The sequence below is a fragment of the Nicrophorus vespilloides genome, unplaced genomic scaffold (genome assembly GCF_001412225.1).
Source record: "Nicrophorus vespilloides isolate i.1.1-1 unplaced genomic scaffold, Nicve_v1.0, whole genome shotgun sequence".
Lineage (NCBI taxonomy): Eukaryota > Metazoa > Arthropoda > Insecta > Coleoptera > Silphidae > Nicrophorus > Nicrophorus vespilloides.
In genome coordinates this window covers 526551-554381 of record NW_017095778.1, presented here as the reverse complement: position 1 = coordinate 554381, position 27831 = coordinate 526551, and the positions used below count along the sequence as shown (strand labels likewise).

The following is a 27831-nucleotide window of genomic DNA, read 5'->3' as shown; positions in this document are numbered from 1 at the left end:
TCGCATTTTTTCTTCTTCTACGCATTTCTCGCTGTTCCTTTAATTTCATATTCTAAAAGAGTCTATCTGCAGCGGAATGTAGGTTCTGCATGGCCTAGCCCACTCTCATTGCATTCTTTTAACATTTATCTTCCAATACAAAAAAAAACTGTATACAAAACGAAGAATTTTTCTCAATTACCATTAATTTCTCACATTTAACAATAATAATATTATTTACAATATTTAAATTGAAATAAAAATCTGTTTAATTTCACTAATGAATTATTAAAACTATAGACAATTATCGTTTTTTAAATTGTTCAGTAGTTTGTGTTAATTTTAATTGAATCCTGAAAGAAAAAATATTGATTTAAATGTAATAATTCAACGTTTGAAATCTTAAACTTATTATAGAACAAAAAATCTAATTTATGATATATTAATACAAAATAGTGTAACTTTTTTATAGGAATTAGTAAACTTTTACTAAAATTTTAAAATATTTAATACATTTATCTTATACTGTATATATTTAATAAACTTAATAAAGAAGTTAAATATCATATTTCTATGTATGAATTAAAATAGTAATTAATGTAATTAAATATCAATGATTAACATTCTTTTTTTCTCATGTGCTTTATGTACCTTTTAGTTAAACTTAATAAAATAACTAATATAAAATTTCTATAAATTAATTATAAATTGTTGTGTTTCAATAAATATATTAGAGCCTGAAGCGAATTCGTAAATCCTTCGCATATTTGTATAAAATAAATGGCAAATATAATGAATTTGATTCACAATTTGTACCCTAAAATAATGTGTTTTTTATGCACGCGAAACGTCAGTTATAACAGCAGCAAAACGTGCAGCGCAGAGACAGGACTCTCTCACATTTAGATGAGTATCATACAGCTCCGTACTCGCTCTCTGGAAACGCTTTTAAAGACACCAAAAGCTGATGAACAAGATGACGATCTCCGCACCATAGCGATGTTTATCTAATTGGTGGATAAATTTATGTACATCCAGTGTGAGTTTGCAAATATGAGGAACAAAACGTTTCCAATTAATTAGTGTTGCAAAAAAAAATATGAATACGTACACTCTTCAAAAGTTATGTATTTTCATTCCCTCCTCGTCCCACGGCCTTTATTTACATAATAATAAAGTGGAGCTAATTAATTGGTCGGGAATGTTTCTCGAGCGATTCTGATCAATTTACAAAAATAATAAAAATCAACAGCTGCGCTTCTTCCTTAAAATATTATTATAAAGCCATCCCCAAAAAAAAACGCTCCGCAGCAGTGGTTATTATATGTATTATTTTGTATTCCACGCGTCCTTCTTTTAGTTTGATTTATACAACTACACCTTTCAATTAAAATTGTTCCCAGCCTTCGGAGAGCGAAAACTGTTAATGATGCAATTGCGAAATTGTTATTTAAGTGAGCCTGGTGTGTGTGTGTTTGTGTATATATGGTAAGAAGAGGAGAGTCCAAGAAAACTGGAGTTTGCGTTTCTAAGAAGACTACTCTGATCTTCCTCGTAATTTTCATAAAAATATTTTTTGGGAGGAACCATATAGTATATGTAGTATGTGTGTGCGCTCGGATCGCATGTTGGAATAACCTGACTTGACCCATGGGTCTTTAAACTGTAATAAAAGGACAGAACAGGTTTCGCACTCTTCTTGCACCTCTTCTTCTCCTCCTCCTCACCTACCCAAAAAACTAAGAACCACAAAACGAGCAGCAGGAGGCGGCTGCAGCGGCGGATGAAGAGGAGGAGAATGTGAGGTAAGATGAGGCAGGAGCGCAGTTTACACCCTTCCAAATAAAACAACGTCAGAAATTAAATTGATACCTACAAATATTTGCATGGGATGCCAACGCCTCCTCCCGCTCCGGCCCAAAACGGCGTACAACAAACCGAAGAATTCCTCGCAGCTGCCCCCAAAGACGAAGAAGCAAAAAATAAACGAACGAGGCGAAGGACAATCGAGCGAGATTTATATGGGATCGGATGCCTTTTGTTTTGCTCTCGTCACCGTGAGCGAACGGCTCAATCATCTCCGGTGGCGTCGCCCGATCTAATTTGCTCCTCGACATCCTCCACCCGTTTCACGGACAGATCCGAGAGCAACGGGTCCATCTGATCGGAAGTCCTGGGACTCTTGTAGACGGCGGAGGTGATCTTCGGTTTGCTGCTGTCCTCCAGCTTCTGCGGCGGTTCATCGTTGATGTAGCCACTGTACGTGGGATAACCGTAGAAGCCGTTATCGTATCCTTGCTGATTCCCATAGCTGTAGCTTTGGTTGGCCAAGCTCTGATTCGACTGCGATAGTCCGGTCCTGCACGTCACCATCTCCTGCACTTCAGGCGAATCCTCTCCTGAATCTCCGGAATCCTCCTGATAGTAACTATCTCCAAGTTGGTCTTCCTCGCTGTCCCTAGATAAACCAAAATTAAAATAAACTTCAAATTATGTGCAAGAATAAAGAGCCTCACGTGTCGGGTTCGTTGTGCACAAGCGCGCATTGGTGTTTCTGATGCCTGTAATTATAGTTAGCTCCTCTCATATCGTCAGCCCCATAAGCTCCGCCGCTCGGACTCCTCCTCACACCCTGCTGCACTTCAACCACGAACACGCTATCCCTCGCACCTGGCGAATACTTCATAGTCGTCTCTCTGCTGTCCTCCTCGATATCCTAAAACCAAAGAGCGACACGTTACGAAAATAATCCATTCCCAACAAATGCGAAAAACAATCAAGGCAACAGCACTAAAAAAAACTATAGTTTTACGGAAGGTTACACATAGAAGAAGCAAGTTTTTTTAAAGCGAACAAGTAGGGTATACAGTTAGGTGGTTTTTCATTTGGAAGTGAGTGTGAAACACATAAATTAAAGTCTGACTTTCATACGTTTCTCTCCTCTGTCTCTACAATTAGATGATTATTCTTCAGAGTCATAGTAATGATACTTCCATTTGTCGTCGAATGACTGTTGCCGGTTTCTTTGATGCCATTGGTGATGGCCCCGTCGCAGATTTCCTCGGCGCTATTGCACACGTGAGACTCGACCAGCTGAAAACGAAATTACATAATTCCAAGTGTAACTCAAAATTGCACATCATCATCATCATCATCAGAACATTGTCCTATATTTCCGGGGCACTCTTGCGGTGTCCTCTTTTTTTTTCCCCGACAAGCACATAACGGTACACACACAATTATATAATGCGGTAATTCTCCAAAAAGAAAAAAAAATGTATAAATATTCAAATTGCTCGTCCTTTTATATAGATAATTCGGAGCCGGGAGACAAAAATAACAGAAAGAGAGATTCGCAGTGGGGAAAAAGCGCATGTAAATGTGGTTTGCGTGATGGCATTTCAATGATAACATTTGTTACGAACCCTCGGAAACAGGACTAAATGACCTGCTGCTGCTGCTGCTTCATCGGAAAAAGACCCAATTTGAATAAAATAAAATGAGAAATAATAATGCAACAAGAATAAAAAAAAATAATAATAAAGAAGAATATGGAGGAGGAAGAGGAAGCACGAAGAGGTGGATTCGAGAAGGAGGATCAAACAAAAAAAAAACAAAAATATTACGTGAAATGGGCACCGGGCCAGGGTTTCTTCGAATTCGCCTGCCCCTTCCGAGAATCGGGCGTTGCGTAATTATTAAGGGATCTCGGATGGTCAGAGGATATGTCGAATATAATTTCTCTTTGTTTTTAAGGATAATGGCCAAATATAGGACGACTGAGGTCAAGTAAACGTATAGGAGACGAGAACAACGGTATTGCTGCAGCCTTCTTCGACTCGCTTTGCTTCTCCATTCCTTTTCTCCTCTCATCACATCTCATTCCTTTCTCTCCATCTTTCTCTTTCACTTTTTTTTCCTTCTTCTTTCCTTTCTGTTCGCTCGGATCCTTTATTGTTTCGTTTCACCATTAAATATGATGTTTCAAACTGCAATTTGCTCGACTGCCAAATTGATATTAACTGGGTCAGCTTTTAACATTTTTTATTTTGTTTTGTTCGTTTTCATTCTTTTTTTGTTTCTCTTGCCTTCTTCCATTCCCACCCTTAACACGACACCAAAATTACTTCGACACCATTTCCATAGAAATGCAATATAAACAAAACAAAACGAAAGTAAATAAAATTAAACAGAAGAAACAATCATTTTCTTCTTTTTTTTTTACAAAACGAATCAATGACCTCTTGTTTATCTAACTTTAAAAATAAAAAGTTGTGACATTTCGGTATGATTTCATTGGAATAAAATATTTAGAATAAACGTCTAGACATGTAGTTTGTATATGAATTGCGTAAACATTCGCCGATGACACACGAATAATAAAACCCAAGGAAAAAAGCATTACACACAGAATGCACTTCCTTTATTGATCGCAAACTAAATATATATATATATATACACAAATAAGATTTACAACAATGTAAGGATGATTGTTGGAATAAAGTTAAATGAAACATATTTTATAGGATCGAAAATAATACGAGTCCTTCAAGGCTAATTATTGGGTTTTAGAATAGCAGCGCAGACGTTCATTTCCTCCTACTTCCTTAATAACACACATTTCAGTGGACATGGGAGCTTCTTTGTAATTCTAATATTTGTATTTAATGGCGACCCTAAACAAGACAAATTTCACAATTCGTTTTTTTTTCGATTCTTGGAAACGTATTTTTTTTTGTACACACATCGACTAAATCAAAATCCTCATAAAGCAACAAAAAAATACAACATTAATTTATTTATTCTTATTAAATCAAAAGATTTATTAGGAACGAATGAACTTGTTTGTGTCTTTGATGACTTAGGTGATATGAGAAAACAAACAATACTATGGGATAAGTAATACCAACGTCACCGTTGATAAACAATAAAAAAAATACGTTACGAAATATTTCGATGAGATATTGCCAAAGTGCACAAAAAAAAGAAACGGGTCGAGTGTGTGTGAGAGAGAGAGAGAAAAGATGCATGTTTTCGGTTGATGTTAGAAATTGGTTGAGAATTGTTGAATGCATCGTTGCATTTATAGTATTGACGTCAAGTGGAAATGTCGAGTAATTTCACACCATCTCATTTCAATGCAAACTGACCACGGTTAATAGTCTAGGAGGATGAAGGTCAAGGCTGTCAGAAGGCCATTCGTATACATACTGGTAAATACAACCGCGTTTGCATTGTCTTTACTTTATTGGCTAGAGACTAAATGAAACGAAATAAAAATCCAATTACCAAAGAATTTCTTGAGTAAATTTCAATGTTCTCCATTATTGTAATATTTACTAACATACAGTGTACGCTTTATCATATGAAACAACAACAACAACAAGTGTTAATGCGTATAATGACAGTAATTGGTACTTAGCAAACTATAAAGTAGCTTGTTGAATGAGCGTCGAAATTATGCGTTGTCTTGAGAATAATCTCTAATACAATTATGTGATATAATTGGATTAGCAATTCGCTTAGGCCGTAGTAGTACACGATTCAACAAGTTGCATTCGAAATGAGCAATGTTTGACGCCTCAAATAACATTGGCCTACTTGACCCAATGTACATTGGAAACCTTGAATTTTCGTATTTACTTTGCATACTGTCTGTTTTACATTTCGGTAACTTTACTGTCTAATAGATACATGTCTAAAATATTTTAACAAATTTTAAATACAATTACAGCTTTCATTTTTACTGTTTTCATTTCAATCAAGAATAGAAGCAAATATTATTGATTAATGGAAATATCAATATTGTTTCGAAAATTGAGTAAAACTTTCAAAACATTTAATTCTCAATAAAATAAAAATATTATACCCATATGAAAATACATTTTTTTGTACAAGTTGAGAAAAATGGATTAAGTTAAAAGAATATTCAAATAACAACTTGATATTTGTAGAAATGTATACATCAAAAGACTTATAAACTAAGGTCATACGATTCCCAAAAGAAAACAGTTTAAAAATAATAAAAAAACTCGTAAAAAAAAGCAATTTCTTTATATACATATAAACATGATATAACTTTTACAGTTGTTGACTTCAAAATTATTTAATTTAGGATAAAATAAAACTTTTTTTTGAGAAATTGTATAAAGAATTACAGCCTGGAAAAAATTCGTACATATTTAATTTTTTTAACAATTTTTACAGTTTCTAATTGTAATTAGTGAAGTAAATGTTAACAGTTAAAAGAAAAACTTCGTATTAATAAAAAAATAACATATTTAAATTTAACATTGTTAAAATTTATAAATATTTCTCAAAAATATTTCAATATCAAAAATTTATTATAACAAATTCGAATTAGTTTGAAGCATATGAAATAATAAATTGAAAGTAGATTTAAAATTATCGTTATTGTACAGAATCCTAATGAAATTTTCAAGTTTACCAAATTTCTTCATTATTTTGGCATTCTTTTTAAACTCATATCTATAAAGTTAAGTAATTAAGTAGTTAAGAAATTAGTATATTTATGTCGAATTCCTTCTTGAAATTAGTTTAAAAGCATTAAATATTCTAATTACTTCATTATTTTGGTATATATTTTAAAACAAATTTGTATTGATTTAGAAATAGTGTAAATGTATCAAAATTATAATTGTACTTAATTCTATTTATACATTATCTTCATTTATTTGATGGTATCATTATACCATTGCGTCTACAACATGAAGAACTATTATTGGTTATATATTGGTGCTAATAAACTATAATTATGTCTCTTGTATAGTGTGGAAGAAGGTTTATAAAAATTGTTATGAAATCATGAAAATAAAACTGAAAGTTTTTCAGAGGAGAGAGATGATTCAATAATAACGCGTTTAAATATAGCAGCAAACGCGTCGCGTGTGCTGTGTGAATTGGAAGTGGAAATGAGTCTGGTTACGGTCCTGCTCGATGGTGAGCAATTGATGAAAGAACCAGTGGGCTTGTATTTTCGTCTAGTCACTATTATTGCATAGATAGCAACACATTAAGCAGCTCGAAAACAAGTCTCGCAGAGTTTATTCACACTGCCTGCATCGGTGTGAGTGCGTTCGTTGTGTCCGTGTACGAGTGTGTGCATATGTGAACGTGTATGATATGCACCGCGGATTCGGCAGAATTTGGGGTAGACCCACCGGTCTATAGTCGCGCCGTCCGCTCGCAAACCTCAACAGCGTAGGAGAGACAAGGATGGGGATAAGTGCAAGTCCGTGCAGTCGATGTACGAGCGCAACATTCCGTTGACTTTGCGAAAGTCAAATGCGATTAGAGACTCTGCCCAGTTCAACAAAAAAAAAAACAATAAAAAAAATATATGGGGGGAACCGAAAGGGGGGACGCCCAAATATTTTCGGCGCGGCACTGTCTCCCCCCCTTGTCTCTCGCAGCCTTGCACACACACATATTTGTATGAGCATGCATATATATATATATATATACACACTAAAATATTCTTATGTATAAGTGCGCTGCTTTTTTTTTTGTAGACCATATTAATTTTTCGTACACGTCGTATGCGGCTCTCGTTGCAGTCGATGTGAATGGACTTTGCTTTGCTAATAAATATGAATTTGATAATTTTTTTTCCCCCCTCGACGGATTCCGTCCGTCTGTGTGTGCACATGCACACGAAAAATGTTCTTGTAGACTTTACAAAATAATATTTATAGTTGGTGTATCGACCTCGTGTTTATTCAAACTAAAACTCCTTTCCTTCTTCTTCGCATCTTCTCAAGCTTCTTTCTTTTCCTCCACATTATTTATATTAATGTGCACATTCGCCCATCCGCCATGACTAACAACCTAAAAACGTACGAGAACAAACAAAACTACAATTTCAAAATATCAATTACAATCCGCAATTATTTAATTAATTAGCCTTAAAACCCTTAACCCACTTTCTCGATCCTAAAAATAATCAAGCCTTAAGTCAGAGAAAAAGAGAGTAAACGTAACGCTTCGTTTTACGTTATTATTTTCAAAATTATTTAATTTAAGACAAAATAAAACTTCTTTTTGGGAAATTTGTACAAATAGTCACAACCTGGAAAATATCGCACATGCTGATTTTAATTCAGTTTTTAAAATTTATATGTTGTTATCAATTTTTGCAGCTTTTAAATAAAATTTCTCAGTGTTAAAATTTGTAAATATTTTTGAAAATATGAACAAGCAAAAATATATAAATTTATATAATAAACAAAAATTCAATATTAAAGTTTTTTTAATTATTTATTAGTTATTTTAAAATTATTCTACTATATGGATCAAATTTCTATTCGAATTAGTTTGAAACATGATAGTAGATATAAAACTATCATTACTTATATGTTGTACAAAATCTTAATGAAATTCGTTTACTAAATTTCTTCCTTATTTTGACAAAAATTTCCAACTGATATCTATAAAGTACATAACTTCTTTTTTTTTCCTCCACATTATTTATATTAATGTGCACATTCACCCATCCGCCAAGACTAACAACCTAAAAACGTACGAGAACCAACAAAACTACAATTTCAAAATATCAATTACAATCCGCAATTATTTAATTCATTAGCCTTAAAACCATTAACTCACTTTCTCGATCCGAAAAATAATCGAGCCTTAAGTCAGAGAAAAAGGGAGAGAAAAATATAATTTGTAAACGTAAAAAGAAGCGAATCAGTCAGTGTTTTCAAAATTATTTAATTTAAGACAAAATAAAACTTTTTGGAAAATTGTACAAATAATCACAGCCTAGAAAATGTCGCACATATTGATTTTAATTCAGATTTCTAAATTTATGTGTAGTTAGCAATTTTTGCAGTTTTAAATACAATTTCTAAAGCAAAAATATATAAATTTATATAATCAACAAGAATTCAATATCAAAGTTTTAGATGTATACTTTATATACAAAATAAATCAGTTCAAAGTTATTCGAAATTATTTAATTATTTACTATATGGATCAAATTTCTATTCGAATTAGTTTGAAACATGATAGTAGTTATAAAATAATCAATCTCTTAATAAAATTCGTTTACCAAATTTCTTCATTATGTTGGCAAACATTTCAAAATTATATCTATAAAGTACATAGCTTCTTTCATTTCCTCCACATTATTTACATTAATGTTCACTCGCCCATCCGACATGACTAACAACCCAAAAACGTACGAAAATAAACAAAACTACAATTTAAAAATATCAATTACAATCCGCAATTACTTAATTAATTAGCCTTAAAGCCCTTAACCCACTTTCTCGATCCGCAAATAATCGAGTCTTAAGTCAGATAAAGAGAGAGAGAGAGAAAACAAATTAAATTCGAAAACGTAAAAAGAACCGAATCATATCCGACGACGAAGGTTTTCTTTTTGGGTATGAAAATCATTAGCATACTTGAAAAACAATTTGGAAGGAACGTCGGATTTGCATTTCTATTGTCAGGAGTGAGACGAAGCCACTACGGTTTGCTTGCGTGTGTTGTGTGTGTGGGGGACGTTAAATTCGCGCAAAAGACATTGAAAAAGTGCAACGCTTCGAATTGAGGTCGGCAAAATGCACCAAGGCCATATCATTTGGACGGCTACTACTAACAATTTAAAACAAATCCGACTACGAAAAAAAAATTAAATAAATAAATACACATACATACACACCACAGAGAGCGCGCGTCATCGTGGACAATAATATTTATTCCGTTTTCTATTGGTTTGCGGTTAGAATCATTCATATTTTTTGTTTGTTAGTATTTTTTTTGTCTGGAAAGTCTGATGACTGATTGAAGGTTCTCTTTATAATACAGTATTCTTGCAGACGGTCTACAATGTTTGGTCTACGTTCGCCCAATCTAGATTGAAATCGTTAAAGCTGCAACCATACATTTGTATCAGCAGCTCATCACAAATTATATTAATATTACATTTCAGAATCACTGCCAATGCTATTAATAATATTGCTTATATTATATTAAAAAAAAATTGTATTCATACACGATGAATCATAGTTCTTCAAAAAATACATTAACTTTAAAATACTAAATGTATTTTAATAACAACAAAATATGACAAATATTGTGAAAAATAATTAATAAAAAGTGCATTTATTTCCTAATATTATGTAAATTTAATTTAGCTAATTATATAAATTTGATATAACAATTTTTCATTTATTTAAGAATAACTTTTTTATATATTTTTATAGTGACTAAAGAAAGCACAGAAAAATATATTTTCCGTGTATAATTAAGTTTCAATTTTTAGTCTAGAATTTGTGTTTGGAAAATAATTAATAAATATATAAAAGAAATACTGTTTTTCAATTTTACTTAGAAAGATATAGGAAATACTTTAATTACATTAATTTTGATTGATTGGCTTTGAAGTTCTTAATTAATAATTTATTACTAATCAGGAGTTATTTTTAAATAAAAGAATTATTTCTCACATAAAATGACAGAATATCACTTTTCTTTATAACTATTGAACCATTAATAGTTATAAAGCTAATTATATTTAAAATCACCAATTTCTTATAAAAATTGTATAAAACTATTGGGTCGGAAAGAAAGTAGGTTCGATTTGTTAGTGTGAATGTATACAAAGAATACAATTTAATCAATTATAAATTTTCCATTTTGTTATCTTTCTGGCAACTTCATGATTCTGCGCTCATAGAATTTCTCATCTTTATTAGCAAAAAACTGAAGAAAATGCGATTTAAGCTCATTATAATTAGTTAAATTTTCTAAATTTCGAAATAATTCCCAATGAAGCTCCAATAATTTTTCACGGTGAGGATTTGCATTGTTTTGATGGAATGCCAATTCTGGCCACTTTTCCTCCAGTTTCATTAGTTGCTAAAAGTAAACATCTGAAGAAACATCTCAAAATACACAACACCTTGCAAATTCCACCACATTTGATCTTTTTGATGCAACTCAGTTTTCGATGTGGTTTCATCAAGTTTGGATCATGACTGTTTTCGATTGATGTTATTATAGACAATCTATTTTTCATCGCCATTGATGATTCGTTTAAAGAAAGTGATGATTCAATTACGTTTGAGATGGACATTGCAAATATTAAGTGAATCTTTGACAATTCTTGCGTATATTGCGAAATTCCAAGATATTTGAGTGATTTTCAGTTGTGTGTTATATATTTAACCTCTCTGCACTCTCTTACACAGTTATATTACGATCCAATTCAATTATGACTTTGATTTGATCATCATAAACTTCAGTAGATAGATCAGAATATTGATCATCTTTGAATGAAAAGTCTCCAAATTATTTTAAACCAATTTTGATACGTGCTTTCTGTTAAATAATCAATATCATAAACTGTACATATCTCTTTGTCAGCTTCAGCAGCTTTTTTTTGCTTTATGGAAAAAACGAAAATATTTGAATAAAAAGAGGGCGACTAATAGTCGAATGGTTAAGTCACCCTACCAATGAGCTAGTGTGCGCAAGTTCAAATCCTGGTTAAGCCAGGCCCTTTGTGAGCCGTGTCGGTGCTTACATCAATAGGGCCATCGTTCATCACAGATAGACAGTCAAATGAATGAGGTTCAGCATATGGACCTTCAGGCAATGACAATGTTAAAGATAGTAACGGATTCACAGTGAAAGAAAATAGTGGAATCGCAGATCTTAAATATATTCAATGTTCTCATAGATGAACTTATTGTGAATAAAATTACACGACATAAAAAAGTATCTTGAAAATGTTCGTTTTCGCACTCTTGTTATAGTTAACCCTGAACTGACAGTTGCAAACAAAATAACCACCTGAAGGAGGCTAAAAGTGACATCTTTCAAATCACCATAGGAAAATCATTAACATGACTTGACATAATAACTGAAATATCCTTCTTGTCAAAATAGTTTCTCTCAAACTATTCAATTTTTTGATGAGTTGTAATTTTTTCTTCATCTTCAATGATCTAAACTTTTTCTAAAATTAAATCGACATTTTATAAATAAACAATATTTAGTATTCAAATTATTTCAACCTTTTATCCAAAACTATTAAATTTTTCAATACATTATTTTTTTGTCCATATTCTACAATCAAAAATTTGAAACTTTTCCAAAACACAAATCGACATTTTCTAATTAACAAAGTGAAAATCATTTATAGCAGCTCCAGTTGAACTTCAATACAATCAATTCAATTGATTCTGAAGCGCACGTTAAATTTAAACGAAACTAATCAGCAGCTTTGGTAAATAGGTGAATTTACGCAATGGACGGAACATGAGGTATATTGAAATCAAACAAGAATATAACGTATATTGGAAATGTGTAATTGCGAAGCCGTGGAGGCAGTAATTCCATTAATTGTAAATCGCCAACTAATTAACTCGACGTGCACAAAGGTTTAGATTATAAGAGAACAGCAATTGAATGGCCTAGTGCAATTTATATATCGAGTTTCCAATGATTCCGTCAACGTCAAATTTAGTTTGCACGCTTGAATATCTACAATTTAATTACGCTCAAAATCATAGTTTACGAGCTGTAAAATGTATATTAGCTTAGATTTTATTTGTTTAAGTCATATTCTAAACATTATGATAACTAGATAATTGTTACGACATGTTTTCACACGTAAATGCAATTTCTTAAATTTATTAGATTAATAACAATAAACATAATTTATTATGCAATAAATGCTTAAACATATATATATATATAGTGATTAGTGATAGAATTATTCTTTATAATCTATATTAAATAAATAGAAATGGCTTCGATCAGTGCGGATTCACTATAGTACGGTTTGAAATTTTCAAAGCATAGTAAATGAGCAAAATAAATTCTAAAAAAAAGTTTTCTAGATCTTTCATACTTTCTGTAAAAGTAAGCGAAAATGATATTTACTTTTCAACATGACTTTGATGAATTTAGTCCAATTTTTAAAGACTTTTCAATACTTTTAACGAAATAATGGAGCCAAAATCATATTCATTTTTCAACATTTAGTCTTCAAATAATATTAATATTTAGAAAACATTTTTTTAGTTTTAATGAAACAACTAAGTCTAAGTTCGAGAATCTTCCATAGCTTCAAAGAAATATCTAAACAAGATCTTCAACATTTGAGGTTTTCAAGACTTTTCATAAAAATAACTAAGAGAAAACCTATATTATTTTTTCAACATTAAGTCAAACAGTTTGTAGATCTTCCATAGCTTTAATGAAAAATGAAGCAAAATCTATATAATAAATGCTTAAACATATATACAAAGCTTAGTGATAGAATTATTATTTATAATAAATAGAAACGTCTTCGATCAGTGCGGATTAACTATAGTACGGTTTGAAATTTTCAAAGCAAATGAACAAAATAAATTGTAAAAAATTAGTACACAAAAATATATTTTCCTCGATTAGGTTTCAAACAATGTAAGATTTAGTCGAAACCCGCATTATTCGAGGTATTCCTGTATTCCTTTTATTATTAATATTAATATTCATATTTAATAAACAATCTGTAATTATCAAGGAAAAATTTATGGTATACAATAAATTATGCTCTACTTTAGTAATTAAATATTGTATTTCTGCATTTGTTGTGAATAACGAGAAAATATATTGAGTTTTACCACGAAGGGAAGCGTTTATCGTGTATTTAAATCTACAAATTGGACACCGGACGACAATCCCATGTACGACAATCCCGTAATTATGCAAAATCGCAAAACTTCCAAGGTTTATTTTTTTGTTTTAAATATAAAAATGTATATTTTTTAAAGAAGCAATTAACGTTATAAATGGCTTTATGAAGGTAGAATATTAATGTTTCCAAAAACGTATTGAAAATACGTTACAGTTTCATTCACGTAATTGTATAATGAACATGTTTTAATGGACATCCAATTTTATATATTTAAGGTATAAAATAAGTATGCTTATATAGATACGCAAATAAATATGTATGTACATAAAAATATGCTAATATATATGAAAAACGAATAATTTCTATAACAAAAATGAGACTATTTTATTTACTATAGTATTAGCTTTTATTTTGCTTAAGCTTGATTTTGTTATATGTAGTAATCTAGATAATGTAAAGACTAATTTAGTAGTTTTGTGGAACAGTTTGTGAATATTTCATAGCTTCAATGAAATATCTAAGCCAAATGTTCAACAAACTTTTCATAAAATAACTATAGAAAATCTGTATTCATGTTTCAATGTTTGATAATTTTCCATAGTTTCGATAAAATAAATAAGTAAAATCCAATTATTTGTTTCAAAATTGTGATCAAAGCATTAATTTGCATGCTTAAACTTTATTTTGAAATATGTAGTAATCTAGATAATATATTAAGACTAATAAACAAAATCTTATTGATATATCTTGAAAATATTGCTTTTATCTTATTGATAAAAGCAATATTTTCAAGATCTTTCATATTTTTAATGGTATAACTAAGTAAGCAACATTTTTCAACATTTAGTCCAACGGCTTTAAAACTTTTCATGGGATAAAAATCATATTCATTTTTCAATTTAGTTCAACGGTTTTGAAAATCTTTCTGAATTTTAATGAAATAAATATGTCTAATTTGTTTGAATCGTTTGAGAATATTCCATAGCTTCAATGAAATATCTAAGCAAAATCTTCAACTGTTTTCAAGACTTTTCATGAAATAACTAAGGAATAGCTGTATTCATTTTGCAACATTAAGTCTAACAGTTTGATGATCTTTGATAGCTGCAATTATCAAAATTTTGATCAAAATTTTTGAAGATCTGCTATACTTTCAATGAAATAACTATGATACAACTATTAAACTATTCATATTTTTTGGTATGTTCAATCAATTTTGTAAGAATTTATGCAAGAGAAAGATGCATGTAAAAAGTATTTAGCAATGCTTTTAAAATTTTGAATATCTAATCGGGCAAATTCGAACGGAGAATTCGATTCAGCTGAGATGGGGACATTCGGGCGCTGATTGTGTTTTAAAAATCACTTCGGCCCCGGCAGGAAAAACGAGCCGAGCAGAAGAAGAAAAAGAAAGAGTAGCGGAGGAGGTCGAAATAAGTAATGGCCAAAACAAATGCGTTTTTCTGTATTCTCTCTCGCACACTCTTCATGTTTGTACGTCCTCCTCTTCTGTTATTTCAGTTTCTGCTCTTCGGACGACGTTCCTCTTCTTCGTTTTTTATTTTATTTTATTTCGTTCGTCCTCTCTTCCTTCTTGTTCTTCTGCTGCCAAAGAGAAGAGAGGTGTTCTCGTTGGACCATGTTTCCGCTATGCAGTTGAGCGGGCACGGCCCAGTCCGCTTCTCTTCTTCCCTTCTTCTTATTCTTCCTCTGTGGATAGCCCAAACCGAAAATAATGAAAGAAAGAAAAGAAAAGAAAAACAGCGGAGAGAAGTGAAAGAGCGAGAACGGACGAGAGAGCGTAAGGAAGAGAACACGACCGAGCCGAAATCCCATCCACAACCTCCGTCCGTCCGTCCTTTACGTCCCTTACGTAACGGATCTTTGCGATGGACGAGGAACGCGAACAACCATCGCCGGGCCTCTGGGGTCTCTCTCTTCCTCTCGCGTTCTCCTTCCTTTCTGCTAATTTCTTTTTGTCCCCTTTGCGTTTTGTTTTCGGGAGTGAATGGCCGGCCAAAGACCTTCATTTCGGCGTATGTGTGTGTGTGTGTGTATTGCCAAATGCAACGAGGAATGCAATTTACTCGAAAACGGTATACAGGGATGGCTCGATGCATCCCATACCTAGAACTCATTCTAAATTTCTGCATACTTCTTTCTAATTATCATAACTTTTTATATACACTTTCATAGAAGTTCTACAGATGATAGTTGTATCAATAAATTTATGCACTTTCGAATGGATACAATTATATAAAAAAGAAATTGTCTAATAAAAACTATACATTAATAATACTTAAATAAAAGAACTTTACATATAAACAATCATAGATAATCATAATTTCAATGAATATACCCAATAAACTAGTAAAAATTCTAAAAAAATATTTATAGTATACTTTTACAAACTAAAAAAATCTACATATCTTTTTCAATCAAAATACCTAAGAAATATTATAAGGGTTCGTCAAGAATAAACAAATATACGAAGATCTTCATATAGATACGGTCGAGGACACAATACCAACATTTAGTAGTAGATACCAAGATAGACTGGAGTCACATAATAATGTTCTGGCTCTTGGTCTACTCGACAACAGGGAAACCACAAACAGGCTGATTTAGTCTATATATTTAAGTAATTATTAATGTTAAAAATTATCATAATGTTAACTATCGATGTCAACCGCGATTTACTCGATGTTCACATTGATGAACAGATTCTGAACAAAATTATTACGACATAAAAGAAATATATCTTTTTCAACATCACAAAATTGTACATAGATATTCAAAAAAGTGTCATAGATGGTGGATATATAGAGTTTTGTCAATAATTTACCAACAGAGTAATTTGGTAAGAGCAAATAAATCATTTTTAACAAACATTGAAACATTAATTCTTAGAAGCTTTATAGAATCCAGTATATCCATAATTTAACGTAATTTAATAAATTTTATGAATATAACCAATAAACCAGTAAATATTCTAAGACAAAGTAAATATTTATAGTATAGTATTTTTGCAAACGAAAAATTCTTCATATTTCTTTTTCAATATCACAAAATAGTACATAGATTTTCAATAAAATCATAGATGAAGGATATTTCTTTAATATTTCAGTACATCTAAATGTTAGTAGTAGTTTTCTCAATGATTTAAGAGGCAATAAATCGTTTTTAACAAACATTTCATAAACCTCATGATATTTTTGTATACAAAAAAGGATTGAAACATAAAATTCTTAGAAGCTTTATCGAATCTAGTATATCCATAATCAAACGTAATATTATATAATTTAAAAATATACTTATAATATACTATACCAGTAAAAATTCTAAGAAAAAGTAAATATTTATAGTATATTTTTGCAAATGAACAATTATTCATATTTCTTTTTCAATATCACCAATTAGTACATAGATTTTCAAATATAATTTATATATGAAGGATATTTCATTAATATTTCAGTACATCTAAATGTTAGTAGTAGTTTTCTCAATGATTTAATAGGAAATAAATCGTTTTTAACAAACATTTCATAAACCTCATGATATTTTTGTATAGAAAAAAGGAATGAAACATTAATTTTTAGAAGCTTTATCGAATCTAGTATATCCATAATCAAACGTAATATTATATAATTTAAAAATATACTTATAATATACTATACCAGTAAACATTCTAAGAAAAAGTCAATATTTATAGTATATTTTTGCAAACGAAAAATTCTTTATATGTATATTTCAATACGACAAATTTGTACATGGATTTTCAAAAAAAAAAATATAGATAAAAGATATTTCAGTAGATTTAAGAGGAAAAAAATAATTACTATAATATTTTTAAATAGAAAAATTGATTGAAACATTAATGCACAGATGCTTTATAGAATCACTAATCTAATGTAATATAAATTAACCAAATTGTAGCTAAATTATAATCTGTTCATAATTTTGTTTCGATATAATTCTATATGAATTTAAATAAACAAGGAATATTAAAAGGTTATATAAAATGATGAAAAACACTCGTATTTCACTATATTAAGGTGAGATAAAGCATTTTTTTATTATTAAATAAATACCGTCTCAATCCTGATCATGTTTAGCCTTAACCTCGTGTAAATTGAACAAGTTTTTTTTGTTTAAAAGAAGGAGAGAAGGAGAAAAAAACTCGGCAATTTCCAGGGGTCATTTTTGTTTGCGTATAATAATCCGATTAATTGGTTATTATTGAAATCGCAATAACGAAGACAGCGAGAGACGAAGCGCAAATAAGTAATTCAAAAATTAAATTAAAATTTATATTTATATAGAGAGAGAGACAGAAAAGGGAAATTCTTCAAATATTTATACGATGAACAGTCTTAATTAAAATCGAATTCGAAGGAATTCACAAAAAGAAGGGACTAATTAAATCGGAATTTGTGGAAAAAGAGACTTGACAAATTGCGTTTAATAAAAAAATATATAAAATTTAATAATAATAATAATAAGGAGAATTGGAACGGTTTGCATCTGATTTTCCTTGATGATATCTCGAAGCCTTTCGGGGCTCACGAAAAGCAGATGTTCCGGAGAGCCGTTCCTCATCTGCGGCTTTAAATGTGATTATAATAAACAAAACATCTGCACGAGAAAATAATTAATGTATGGAAAAGTGCGAAACAGTTATACACACGAATGTACGTAGAACGTACGCGAATGCATACAAAAAAAAAAATGAAATGGAGGAGGATAAAAATATGGAAGGATGTTAAAATTGTCTAAGTGGTAACCGAAGAAGCGAAACGGTAAGACGATCCTCGAAAAAAAGAAGAATATGGCGCTTAAATATAGAGGAATTTGCGAGGTTTGAGCTAGGCAACCAATTGCAGGAATTGGTAGAATGGGAAAAGTAAACAAAAGAAAATATCTTCGTTGGGGTAATGCTAATTGTTTATATGTTGTTCGCCTTAAAGTGACATGGTTTTCTCGACGTTTTTTTATTCTTTCTTTTTGCAGCCGTAATTAGCATAAAAATGTCTTTATCTGGTGGCTGCAACAGCGCGACCTTCATGATCGACTTAGTAACAGTAACTTAAAACCAAAGTAATTAATATTTGACATACTTTATATATACGCCATGGCAGTAGCTTTGAAAGTTCAAATTTCAACAGAAATCCTTGACGGACAGGAAACGGCCTTTTCTTTCATTATTATTACTGCTGGCGTATACACACACACGCACACAAATATATAAATATACAAACAAACATACGCACGCACAGACAATATCAAAATCGTTTTTGTGTCTTTCCATTTGCGAATATCCAATTAAGTTCGATCCTTGCGTTATTATTTTATTGCACATTACGCCGTTCCTCCGGTTTCGTCTATACTCTCTCTCTCTCTTTCTCTCCTTCTTCGCTTCATCTTCGTTACGACCATCTTCTTCTTCTTCATCTCTACATTGGGTGGTGGGTTTTTGGTATGCCCAAATTGCATCTCCGCTGCTGGCTATTTAATTGGGCATAATACATGGTATACGAAAAGTATTTCCTTTTGGGCTATAAGGTGTAATAAGGGATAATGCGAGAGAGTTCATCAAGACCGAGAAGGGGGGCAACGACCATCGTGCTCATACTTAAGCTCATTATATTTTTCGACAACTTTACGCACCGACGGGTTTTTGCCCGGCGAAAATGCAAAAACGAAATAAAATCCGGGCGCTGCAAATGGCAGAGAACCTCTAGTCTCTTTGTTTATTTATTTTTACGTGCATCCGCAATAATATTTCATACATTATTATTATTATTTTAACTTCAGACTGGTTTCCTTTCCTTTCACACATGCACACACACAGAGCTTTCTAACTTTCAACAACCGATGTTCATTGATCAATTCAACAGAAAACTACTGTAACAACATAAGTTTTTTTTAACAAATAAACATTATTATTATAATTAAAGAATTGCAATATTTCACACATTACATCATAGTAAATTATTTAAAAAATAATAAATTTAGATAATAAAACTTAGAAATGTTTTTATATTATTTCTGTACGAAATTTTCTAAATTTAAGTTTACAAACTATTATCAATTAAATCACGTTATTAATATTTCATATTAGAAAGCTTTCATTTATTCATTTTCAATAATTTACTTGGATGAAATAATTTTACTTTATTGTTTAAATTATATTGAAGTCTTTAAAAAAAATTTATGCAAAGAGGAAATTCAGACAGGTTTTCTTTACAATTAATTTACAGAAGACATGTACAACTACTGTTTTATACAAATATTACTATAATTAATAATCTAAGAATAAATAATGTTTTCTAATACTAAATACTAATAACGTGATTTAGTTAGTTTGTAAACTTAAATTTATTACATTTCATACAAAACAATTATAAAAACATTATTCAGATTTCTGATTTTTCTTTCTCAATAATTTACTTAGATATGTGATATGAAATATTGCAATTCTTTAATTTTGTTTGTATATCTGTGAGTATATTAAATTCCTTTAAAAATAGATACAAAAAAGAAATGTGTAATTCGAAAAAATTGCTCTCAAAAGTAATTGAATCAAGGATACTCGAGAAAAGTGTCCTCGAGCAAAGTATTATTATCGACTTTTGTGTATTCTGTATGAAGTTTATTTTTTAATTGATAAAATCCTTTTGAAATCTTCAAAGTAAACGAGTAATTAAATAAATGCTGGTAATATTAATTAATTAAATTCTATTTTATAAAGAATATTTGAAAATTAAATTAAACTTGATAATTCTAATAAACAAAGATGAAATATTTGACAATTAATTAATTAATTATTATAGAGATAAAAAGTAAAGGAAATTAAAAAAATATTATATAATCTATCATGGTTTGAAGCAAAAAATATTGATATTTTTCTGAGTTTGATTTCAATGATACATTTTACGTTCGAGCATGATAAAGTTGTCGTTTTAAGTGGTATGAAATATGAAAGCACCGAGGCCAATTTTGATCGATGTATTAGAATTGGTATTTCATGAGCTGACAGGGCAAATGGAAGAAGATGAATCGAAATTGCGGAGAACATCGAATTAGTCCCGGCTCACGTCAGCGGCGCGGCGGCCCCCATCAATGCAAATCATTCATGTTCATGTTGGGACCAACTGTTGATAAGTATTTGGTATAATTAAAACGATTCCCGCTAGTGAGTAACGAGTATCTCGGGGCGGTTGCAGCGCAAAAAAAACCGCACCGCCAAAAAAGAAGAAAACCAAGAAAACTGGAGAGCCAATTTCTGCGGGTTTGTTGACTCCCCTGAACAACGAGTTTCTTATGTCGAAGAAGCAGAAGCAGCAGCAGCAGCAACAGCAGAAGAAGAAAAATAATTTGGCATCATCGCCGTGTACCGTGTAAATATTCATTGCGCAACAGCACTGCCTTAATTAGGCAGGAAATTTCCCTTTCCTCAATTATCCTTTTAGCTGGCGGCGCCTGTTGTCAGGTGATTGATGGCTCCTCGAAAGGAAGCAGAACAAGAAGAAGAGTAAAGAAGAAAAAAAAAGAAGGAGGATATAACAACGTAAAAATGTAACGAGATGTGGAAGGGTCCGGGCGTTATTGAAATTTTTCAATCGATTCGTACATTTTCTCGTCAATCATTATCGGACCGTTGTCGTTGTCGTGCAGGGATTTTGGGATTCGGCGTGGAATGCGAGGAACTGTTTCCAAATTGAGATCACGTTCTTACGTGCAAACTTCGATGTGTGTCATTATTGGGCGCCCTTCGGGCGAGAATTACGTGATTGCATCGTTGCTCCGAAGACACCTTTTGCAGCAACAATAAAATCGAGTTTCCAAATAACTACATTCAATTCCAATGCATAAACACATTCGCAATGTGCAAAACTTTCACACTGTTAAATGTAATGATATTACAACAATTCTCCATACAATTTACATAATAAACGAAATTTTGTAATTGTACATAAAATATCAAAAATTCAATCAACCTCTTTGACATTCAATGACGCGTCCCCAGACGTCGAAAGTTTTCAGTCTGTAAAATTGTATAGAAATAAATAATTCTGACGAAAGTGTACTAAGTGGTTCAAGCGAAAGTTCTGAAGTTATATGAAAAAATTGTTCGTGAATGAGTAAAACCTTTATCAACAAGTGATAAAACAAATTCATCAGAAAAATTGAATTGGATATTAATAATATAAAGACATTTAATTCAAATAATGGAATCAACTCAAAAAAAATAGAGTTAAATTAAATAATTCTTTAAGCTCTCCTACAAGTACTGAATAAAGACTTTTCGGAATGATAGTAATAGATACAAACAGATATGCGGTTTACTAACAAAACAATTATTATTAACTAAAGTAACTGTACAAAATCAACGTATTTTTTTCTTTCGTAACTTATATTTTATTCGTATGTCAAAGAGTTAAAGTATCCTATAATTATTTATAAATTTAACTGCTACAAACTAATTGATACTTGCTAAGTAAAACAATAGTTTATTAAAAAATTAACATTTCCTAAAATTTTTATATCAATATCTATTATCGAAATTGCTTTAAAATTATTCATCTCATGATTTTTTTTTTAAATTATTGTATAATAAATTGCTGCACTATATATTTTTTTAAATTTATTATTTACGAAACAGAGAGATTACATTGTTACTAGCAAAAAAAACACGTTTGAGCATTGTGTTAATATTGTAATCCAATTTGATACACGTGTCAAATCATATTGGTTATTTAATACAATGTCCGTCCGAAATCACGACATGTTCAATCCAAATTAAAATGATTTTTCAATTATTTTTTATTATTAATTAACTGAATATTGTTAATATAAACATTTAAAAAAAATGCCTACTTTCTATTTGTATATTTACTGTATAGATTACATAATTTATACAAGTATTTTTATTTATTTCAAGAATTTAATTTAGTTTAATATATTATAAATTTGCTGCTTGTCAAGTAATAATTGTGATTATGTAATTTTGAATAATGTTTAAATATAAAAATTAGTAATATTTGAAAAAGAACAACAAATATATCAATAGAAAGTTACGTAAATTATATTTGCTACTTACATGTCAAGTAAGATCATAGCTTATTTAGCTTGCATTTTATGTGTTACTTAAAGCTCTAAGTAATTTTTAAGCTTAACTTTCTATTTCCAGTTGCACTAACATAATTGAACTTGATTTAGAATAGAGTTTTCTGAAATTTCAGAAATATGAGTAAAATGAAAGTAGTTTTTAAATTCAATGAATTGTGATTATGTATTTTTTTTTTAAATTTAAATATAAAAATTAGTGATTTTTGAAAGAGAATAACAAATCAATATCAATACAATTTAAAAAAAGTTACGTAAATTATATAATTATATTTTATAAATTTGCTACTTGGTACTTGTCAAGTATGTTCATAGCTTCTTTTGCAAATTCTTGCATTTTATGTGTTACTTAAAGCTGTTACGTAAAGTTCATATTTGTAGTTGTAATAACATATTTGAACTTGATTTAGAACAGAGATGAAGCTTTCTGAAAACACTGAAAACTGAGTAAAATAAAAGTTATGTTGATTAAGTAATTTTCATTAAATTTTACATCAGAAAATTGTTGTTATTTGAAAATGAAAAATGAACAACAAATACATGAATGGAACATAAAGAATGTAGTGTTTTTTTTCATTGGTGTGTATATCGAATGTTCAAAGAGTGGAACAATAGAGCAACGATGGAAGTATTATGAGAGTTAATCGATGGCATTTTCAGTCCTTTCGAATGGATCCTGTACATTCGGAACGCACTAAATCCAGGTCATTGAATTTCAACGCCCTCCGGCCAACTGATAATCTGCAAACTCGTAATGTCTTCACACACACACAGACAGACATAGTGAGAGAGACAAGCGGCAAGTAATGGGCAAACAAATCCATAACTATGCAAATTTACCTACACTACTCGGCCAGTTTTATTATTCCATCCATATCCATAGGGGAAAGAGGAATACTAATTTTGATTTCATTACTCTGAACATCCTCAAGACGTATTTCCAACGCCATTCCCATTAGGAACCGCTAATAAATCTCGCATCCTCTGCAAGCTCTCATAATGAATACGCCGTAGACTCTCTACATTGTTTCTGAGTTATAGACATTCATTTCAGATTTCTACACGCAAATAAATTCTCGAATTCACATACACTTAATTTTTAACTATCAAGTATAACTAAACTTTTAATAAAAAACAAATCTGTAAATAATTATTGTTAATATTAATATTTAGTCTAAAATCATAACTCTCTTGCTTTAATTAAAATATATTATAATTAAGTATGAGGTAATCAATGATTACGTGCGTAAAATAAGTATTACGTAAAGAGTAATCATTACATTAATTTCTTTCATAAATATATAAAAGGAGTGTAAATATTTTTTCTTTCGAGCGCGGACTTTAATATATGCAACCAGCACTTCACAAGTACGTTCGCAAATATCACGTGTATTGAAATAAGTGAAGAAAAAAATAAAACGCGTCCGGCTTGCAGCTAAAATTATAATTAATGGTTGCACAAAGTTACTTACTTTATCTCCATTAAGTAGATGCGAATGCAAAGGCCTTTCTGGCGGCCCGAAGCTACTTTCTCTGTGTATGACTCCATCGTAGTCCATACATTCCGTGGTTCGCCTCTTATACCGACGCCAAAGAACCCTGCACAAAGACAGCTTACATAAGATAGTTCCATTAATTTCAATTAAAATGTTAGCAAATTTAGATTTCTTGTCAACTTTTATTGTTAATTTTAATCAAAATTTGTTTTGTTAACTTTTATTGTAATTGTAGTTGAATTTATTTGATCCTGTACAAAGACGAACAAAATATACAACTTACATAAGATAGTTCCATTAATTTGAATGAAAATGTTATAAAATTTAGGTTTTTTTTAACTTTTATTGTAATTTTAGTTGATTTTTATAAAGTAAAGAAGAAAAATTGAATTTGAGATGTGCCCGACGCATCCACCATAAATTAGATTCGGCGATGTGAAAGAGCTTACCTAATTACGAATCCCGTCACTAAAATGATGACTAGAGGAATCAGCGTGGCGAAGCATGCCAGGAACAAGGTCTGTATATCGTTGAATCCTGCAGGATAAAAGAGAAAATATTAGAGACGTCACGCGAGAAGCAAAAGAAAAGCGGATGTAATAGGAGAAACTAAAAACTATTTACTTCCTCAGCGTTGCCTTTGTGCCAAAAGAAACTGAGGCCAACTGCGGAAAATAGTATGGGGAAAAGCAAAATAAGAAAGAAAAAAAAAAACTAAAAGACGAAACAATAACAGTGAGAACGTGGGCAGAGTAGGATTTATGGTCTTCAAGGAAGGAAAAACACGGCTTTCCCATTCTCTCCATTTAATTCAAATAGTTTTCGTCCCCGAATAAAGTGTTATTTAAACAAATCGAGATTTATATTTGCTCACCGGATTCGCCCTCCTCTTCAATGTAATACCCGGTGCCGTTGAAAGATCGCTCCTTGACGTTGGTCACCGTTTTATTCACGAACGTCGGAGTGGATCCTGGGATGAATCTGTACTGTTCCGGCGGTAATGTTGCGTTTAATGGATAAAGGGAAACCCGCGTCGTCGAACTCTCCACCGACGATGGAGACGTTTGATTTGCAGGCATGCTTCCATTCATCAAATCCATTGGATTTCCTAAAAACAACACACAGAAAAAAAATGCTATTAGTCATTGTGAATGTATCCATTTTTAGTCAAATTTTGATTTTTTTTAGAAATCACAGTTTCTTATAAACAAAACAAAAATTAATCATCGAATTCTCGAAAACAACACACAGAAAAAAAATGCAATTAGTCATTGTGAATGTATTAATTTTTTAGTCTAATTTTGAAATTTATTTTTAGAAATCACAGTTTCTTATAAACAAAAATTAATCTTTGGATTCTTTAAAACAACACACATTGTATAAAACAATCATTGTAAATTTATCTATTTTTTTAGTTTAGTTCTGAAATTATTTTTTTTATTTTAGGCAAGACAAAAATTAGTTAATAAAAATTTAGAATTTTTAGTCTAATTTTAAAATGTATTTTTAGAAATCACAATTTCTTTTAAACAAAACAAAAATTAATCATTGAATTCGCTAAAACAACACTCATAAAGAAAAATACACAATTAATCATCGTAAATTTATGATTTTTGTAGTCTAATTTTGAAATATCTTTTTTAGAAACGAAACTTTCTTTTATACAAAATTGATCATTTATTTTTTTTATATTTCTTGTCTAATTAAATTTCTTTGCAGAAATAACATCAATGCTTTTATGAACAAGAAATTAAATAACAAATGTATGTAAAATGAATATTCCATGTTAATTTTAAACTTCTCTATAAATAATGACGATAAATATAATGTATTAATAGACAATGTCATATAAGAAACGTTCTCATATTATTTTGTCACCATTTTATTTTGTGTGAGTTTATATAACTTTTTATTAAATAATTATATAGAAAATATTGATGCAATTTCAATTCAAAGTTATTTAATAACAAAATAGTAACGTTTCTTTTATGACATTATGTGTAAATAAAAATAAATTAGGTAAAATTAATAATAACTATTTTTTAGTCTAATTTTGATATTTCTTTTAGTAAAAACAGTTTCTTAAGCCACACATTGCAATTTTTTTATTTTTGTTACCTAATTTTTAAATTTCTTACAATAAATTCAATAATCCAAAATATTGTTGAAAATTGTCCATTTCTACAAGAAATACAAATTGTTATTTAAGAGTTTTTTGTATTGATCAAAATTTTGATTATTAGTATCGCTTCTTTTATGACACTATGTTTAAATGACAATAAACTATGTTGTATTAATAATATCTATTTTTAGTCTAATAGTGATATTTCTTTCAGAAATCACCTTATTTTCAAATTTCTTTCAATGAACAAAAAATATTCCAAAAATATTGATGAAAATTGTACATTTCTACAAGATATACAAATTGATATTTGACAGATTTAATAGTTTTTAAATAATTGGAAGGATTGATAAAAATATTGATGTAATACTTATTTTTTTTAGTCTAATATTGATATTTCTTTTAGAAAACACATTTTCTTAAGCAACGCATTGCAAATACATTGTTTTCACATTTTCATATTTATTAGTTTTGTTACCAAATTTTCATACAATAAATTCAATAAAAACAAATATTATTGAAAATTTCCATTTCTATAAGAAATTGATAGATTTGCTAGGTTGAACAACATTTTATATAATTTTATTGTTTCAATTCAAAGTTATTTGATAAGAAAATAGTAACGTTTCTTTTATGACACTCTGACATAAATTACATTAAATTAATAATATCTTGAGAAAATACTTTTTTTTACATTTGTAGGAAGTTAACTAAACAAGCAGACATTTCCTCGAGGAAAGCAGATTGCGAATTAATTAATATCGGTTGGAGGGTGGTAGTAGTAATAAATCAACTAATTTATTGCGAGAGGAGAGTTTTTGGTAAGCGACGGAAATTAATTCTACGTAGCTGGCAGTTCGTTTTTTTCTTTATTTTTTTTATTATTATCTGTGTGCGATGTTGTCTTCTGTTCGTACAACGCCGCTTTCGTCCTTCTAATGAATGAAGATGGATAGCGGTTGGTTGGAAAATGGTGCAGAAGTGAGTGAGTGAGAGAAGGGGACAGAGAGGAGGCAATTAATTTGTGGTATTCAACGCACAATTCACGGGATTAGTTCATTAAACGGCTCGTTTATCATGAATGAATGCGTTTCGGGGCTCAGGTGTCTTCAAGTCTGCCGATTCGATGTTTTTCTTTTCGCGCAAATCCATTAAAAGGGGATTCAGGGATTCGGTGGCACGATTGAACAAATTAGTCCAGGTTTTAATTTCCATTAAGGAAACTTTAATCTCCGGATAAACTATTTCCTCCTTCGTCTGTCGGTCCATCTCTGGTTTCGTTTAAAGTGAAAATGGGGTGATAAAATAGTTTTGAAGCGAGATTACTTGTTTTTTTTTCTTGTTGCGGAGGTTGGGATTACGTTGGAGAAAATATAGAACAAGGGCGCCAAGTAGATAGAGTGAAAGAGAAGGAGAGAAAAAGAAGGAGAAGGAATGGGAGGAAA

General features: G+C 30.5%; 1 protein-coding gene across 3 annotated transcripts in view; it reads right to left on the bottom strand.

Annotated features, from left to right (window-relative positions):
* Positions 1–695: 695 nt before the first annotated feature.
* Positions 696–27831, bottom strand: part of LOC108563744 — a 46516-nt gene continuing 19380 nt past the window's right edge. Inside the window, exons 2-7 of one of the 3 annotated variants that reach the window (XM_017922506.1) lie at positions 25139–25372; positions 24714–24801; positions 24241–24367; positions 2911–3072; positions 2496–2695; positions 696–2437 (exon numbers count right to left, since the gene is read on the bottom strand). In XM_017922506.1, coding sequence (XP_017777995.1) covers positions 2050–2437; positions 2496–2695; positions 2911–3072; positions 24241–24367; positions 24714–24801; positions 25139–25364 — 1191 coding nt within the window. In that variant the 5' untranslated portion in view covers positions 25365–25372 and the 3' untranslated portion in view covers positions 696–2049. The remainder of the gene's footprint in view (positions 2438–2495; positions 2696–2910; positions 3073–24240; positions 24368–24713; positions 24802–25138; positions 25373–27831) is intronic. The other 2 variants (XM_017922513.1, XM_017922522.1) reach the window with 2 other exon arrangements.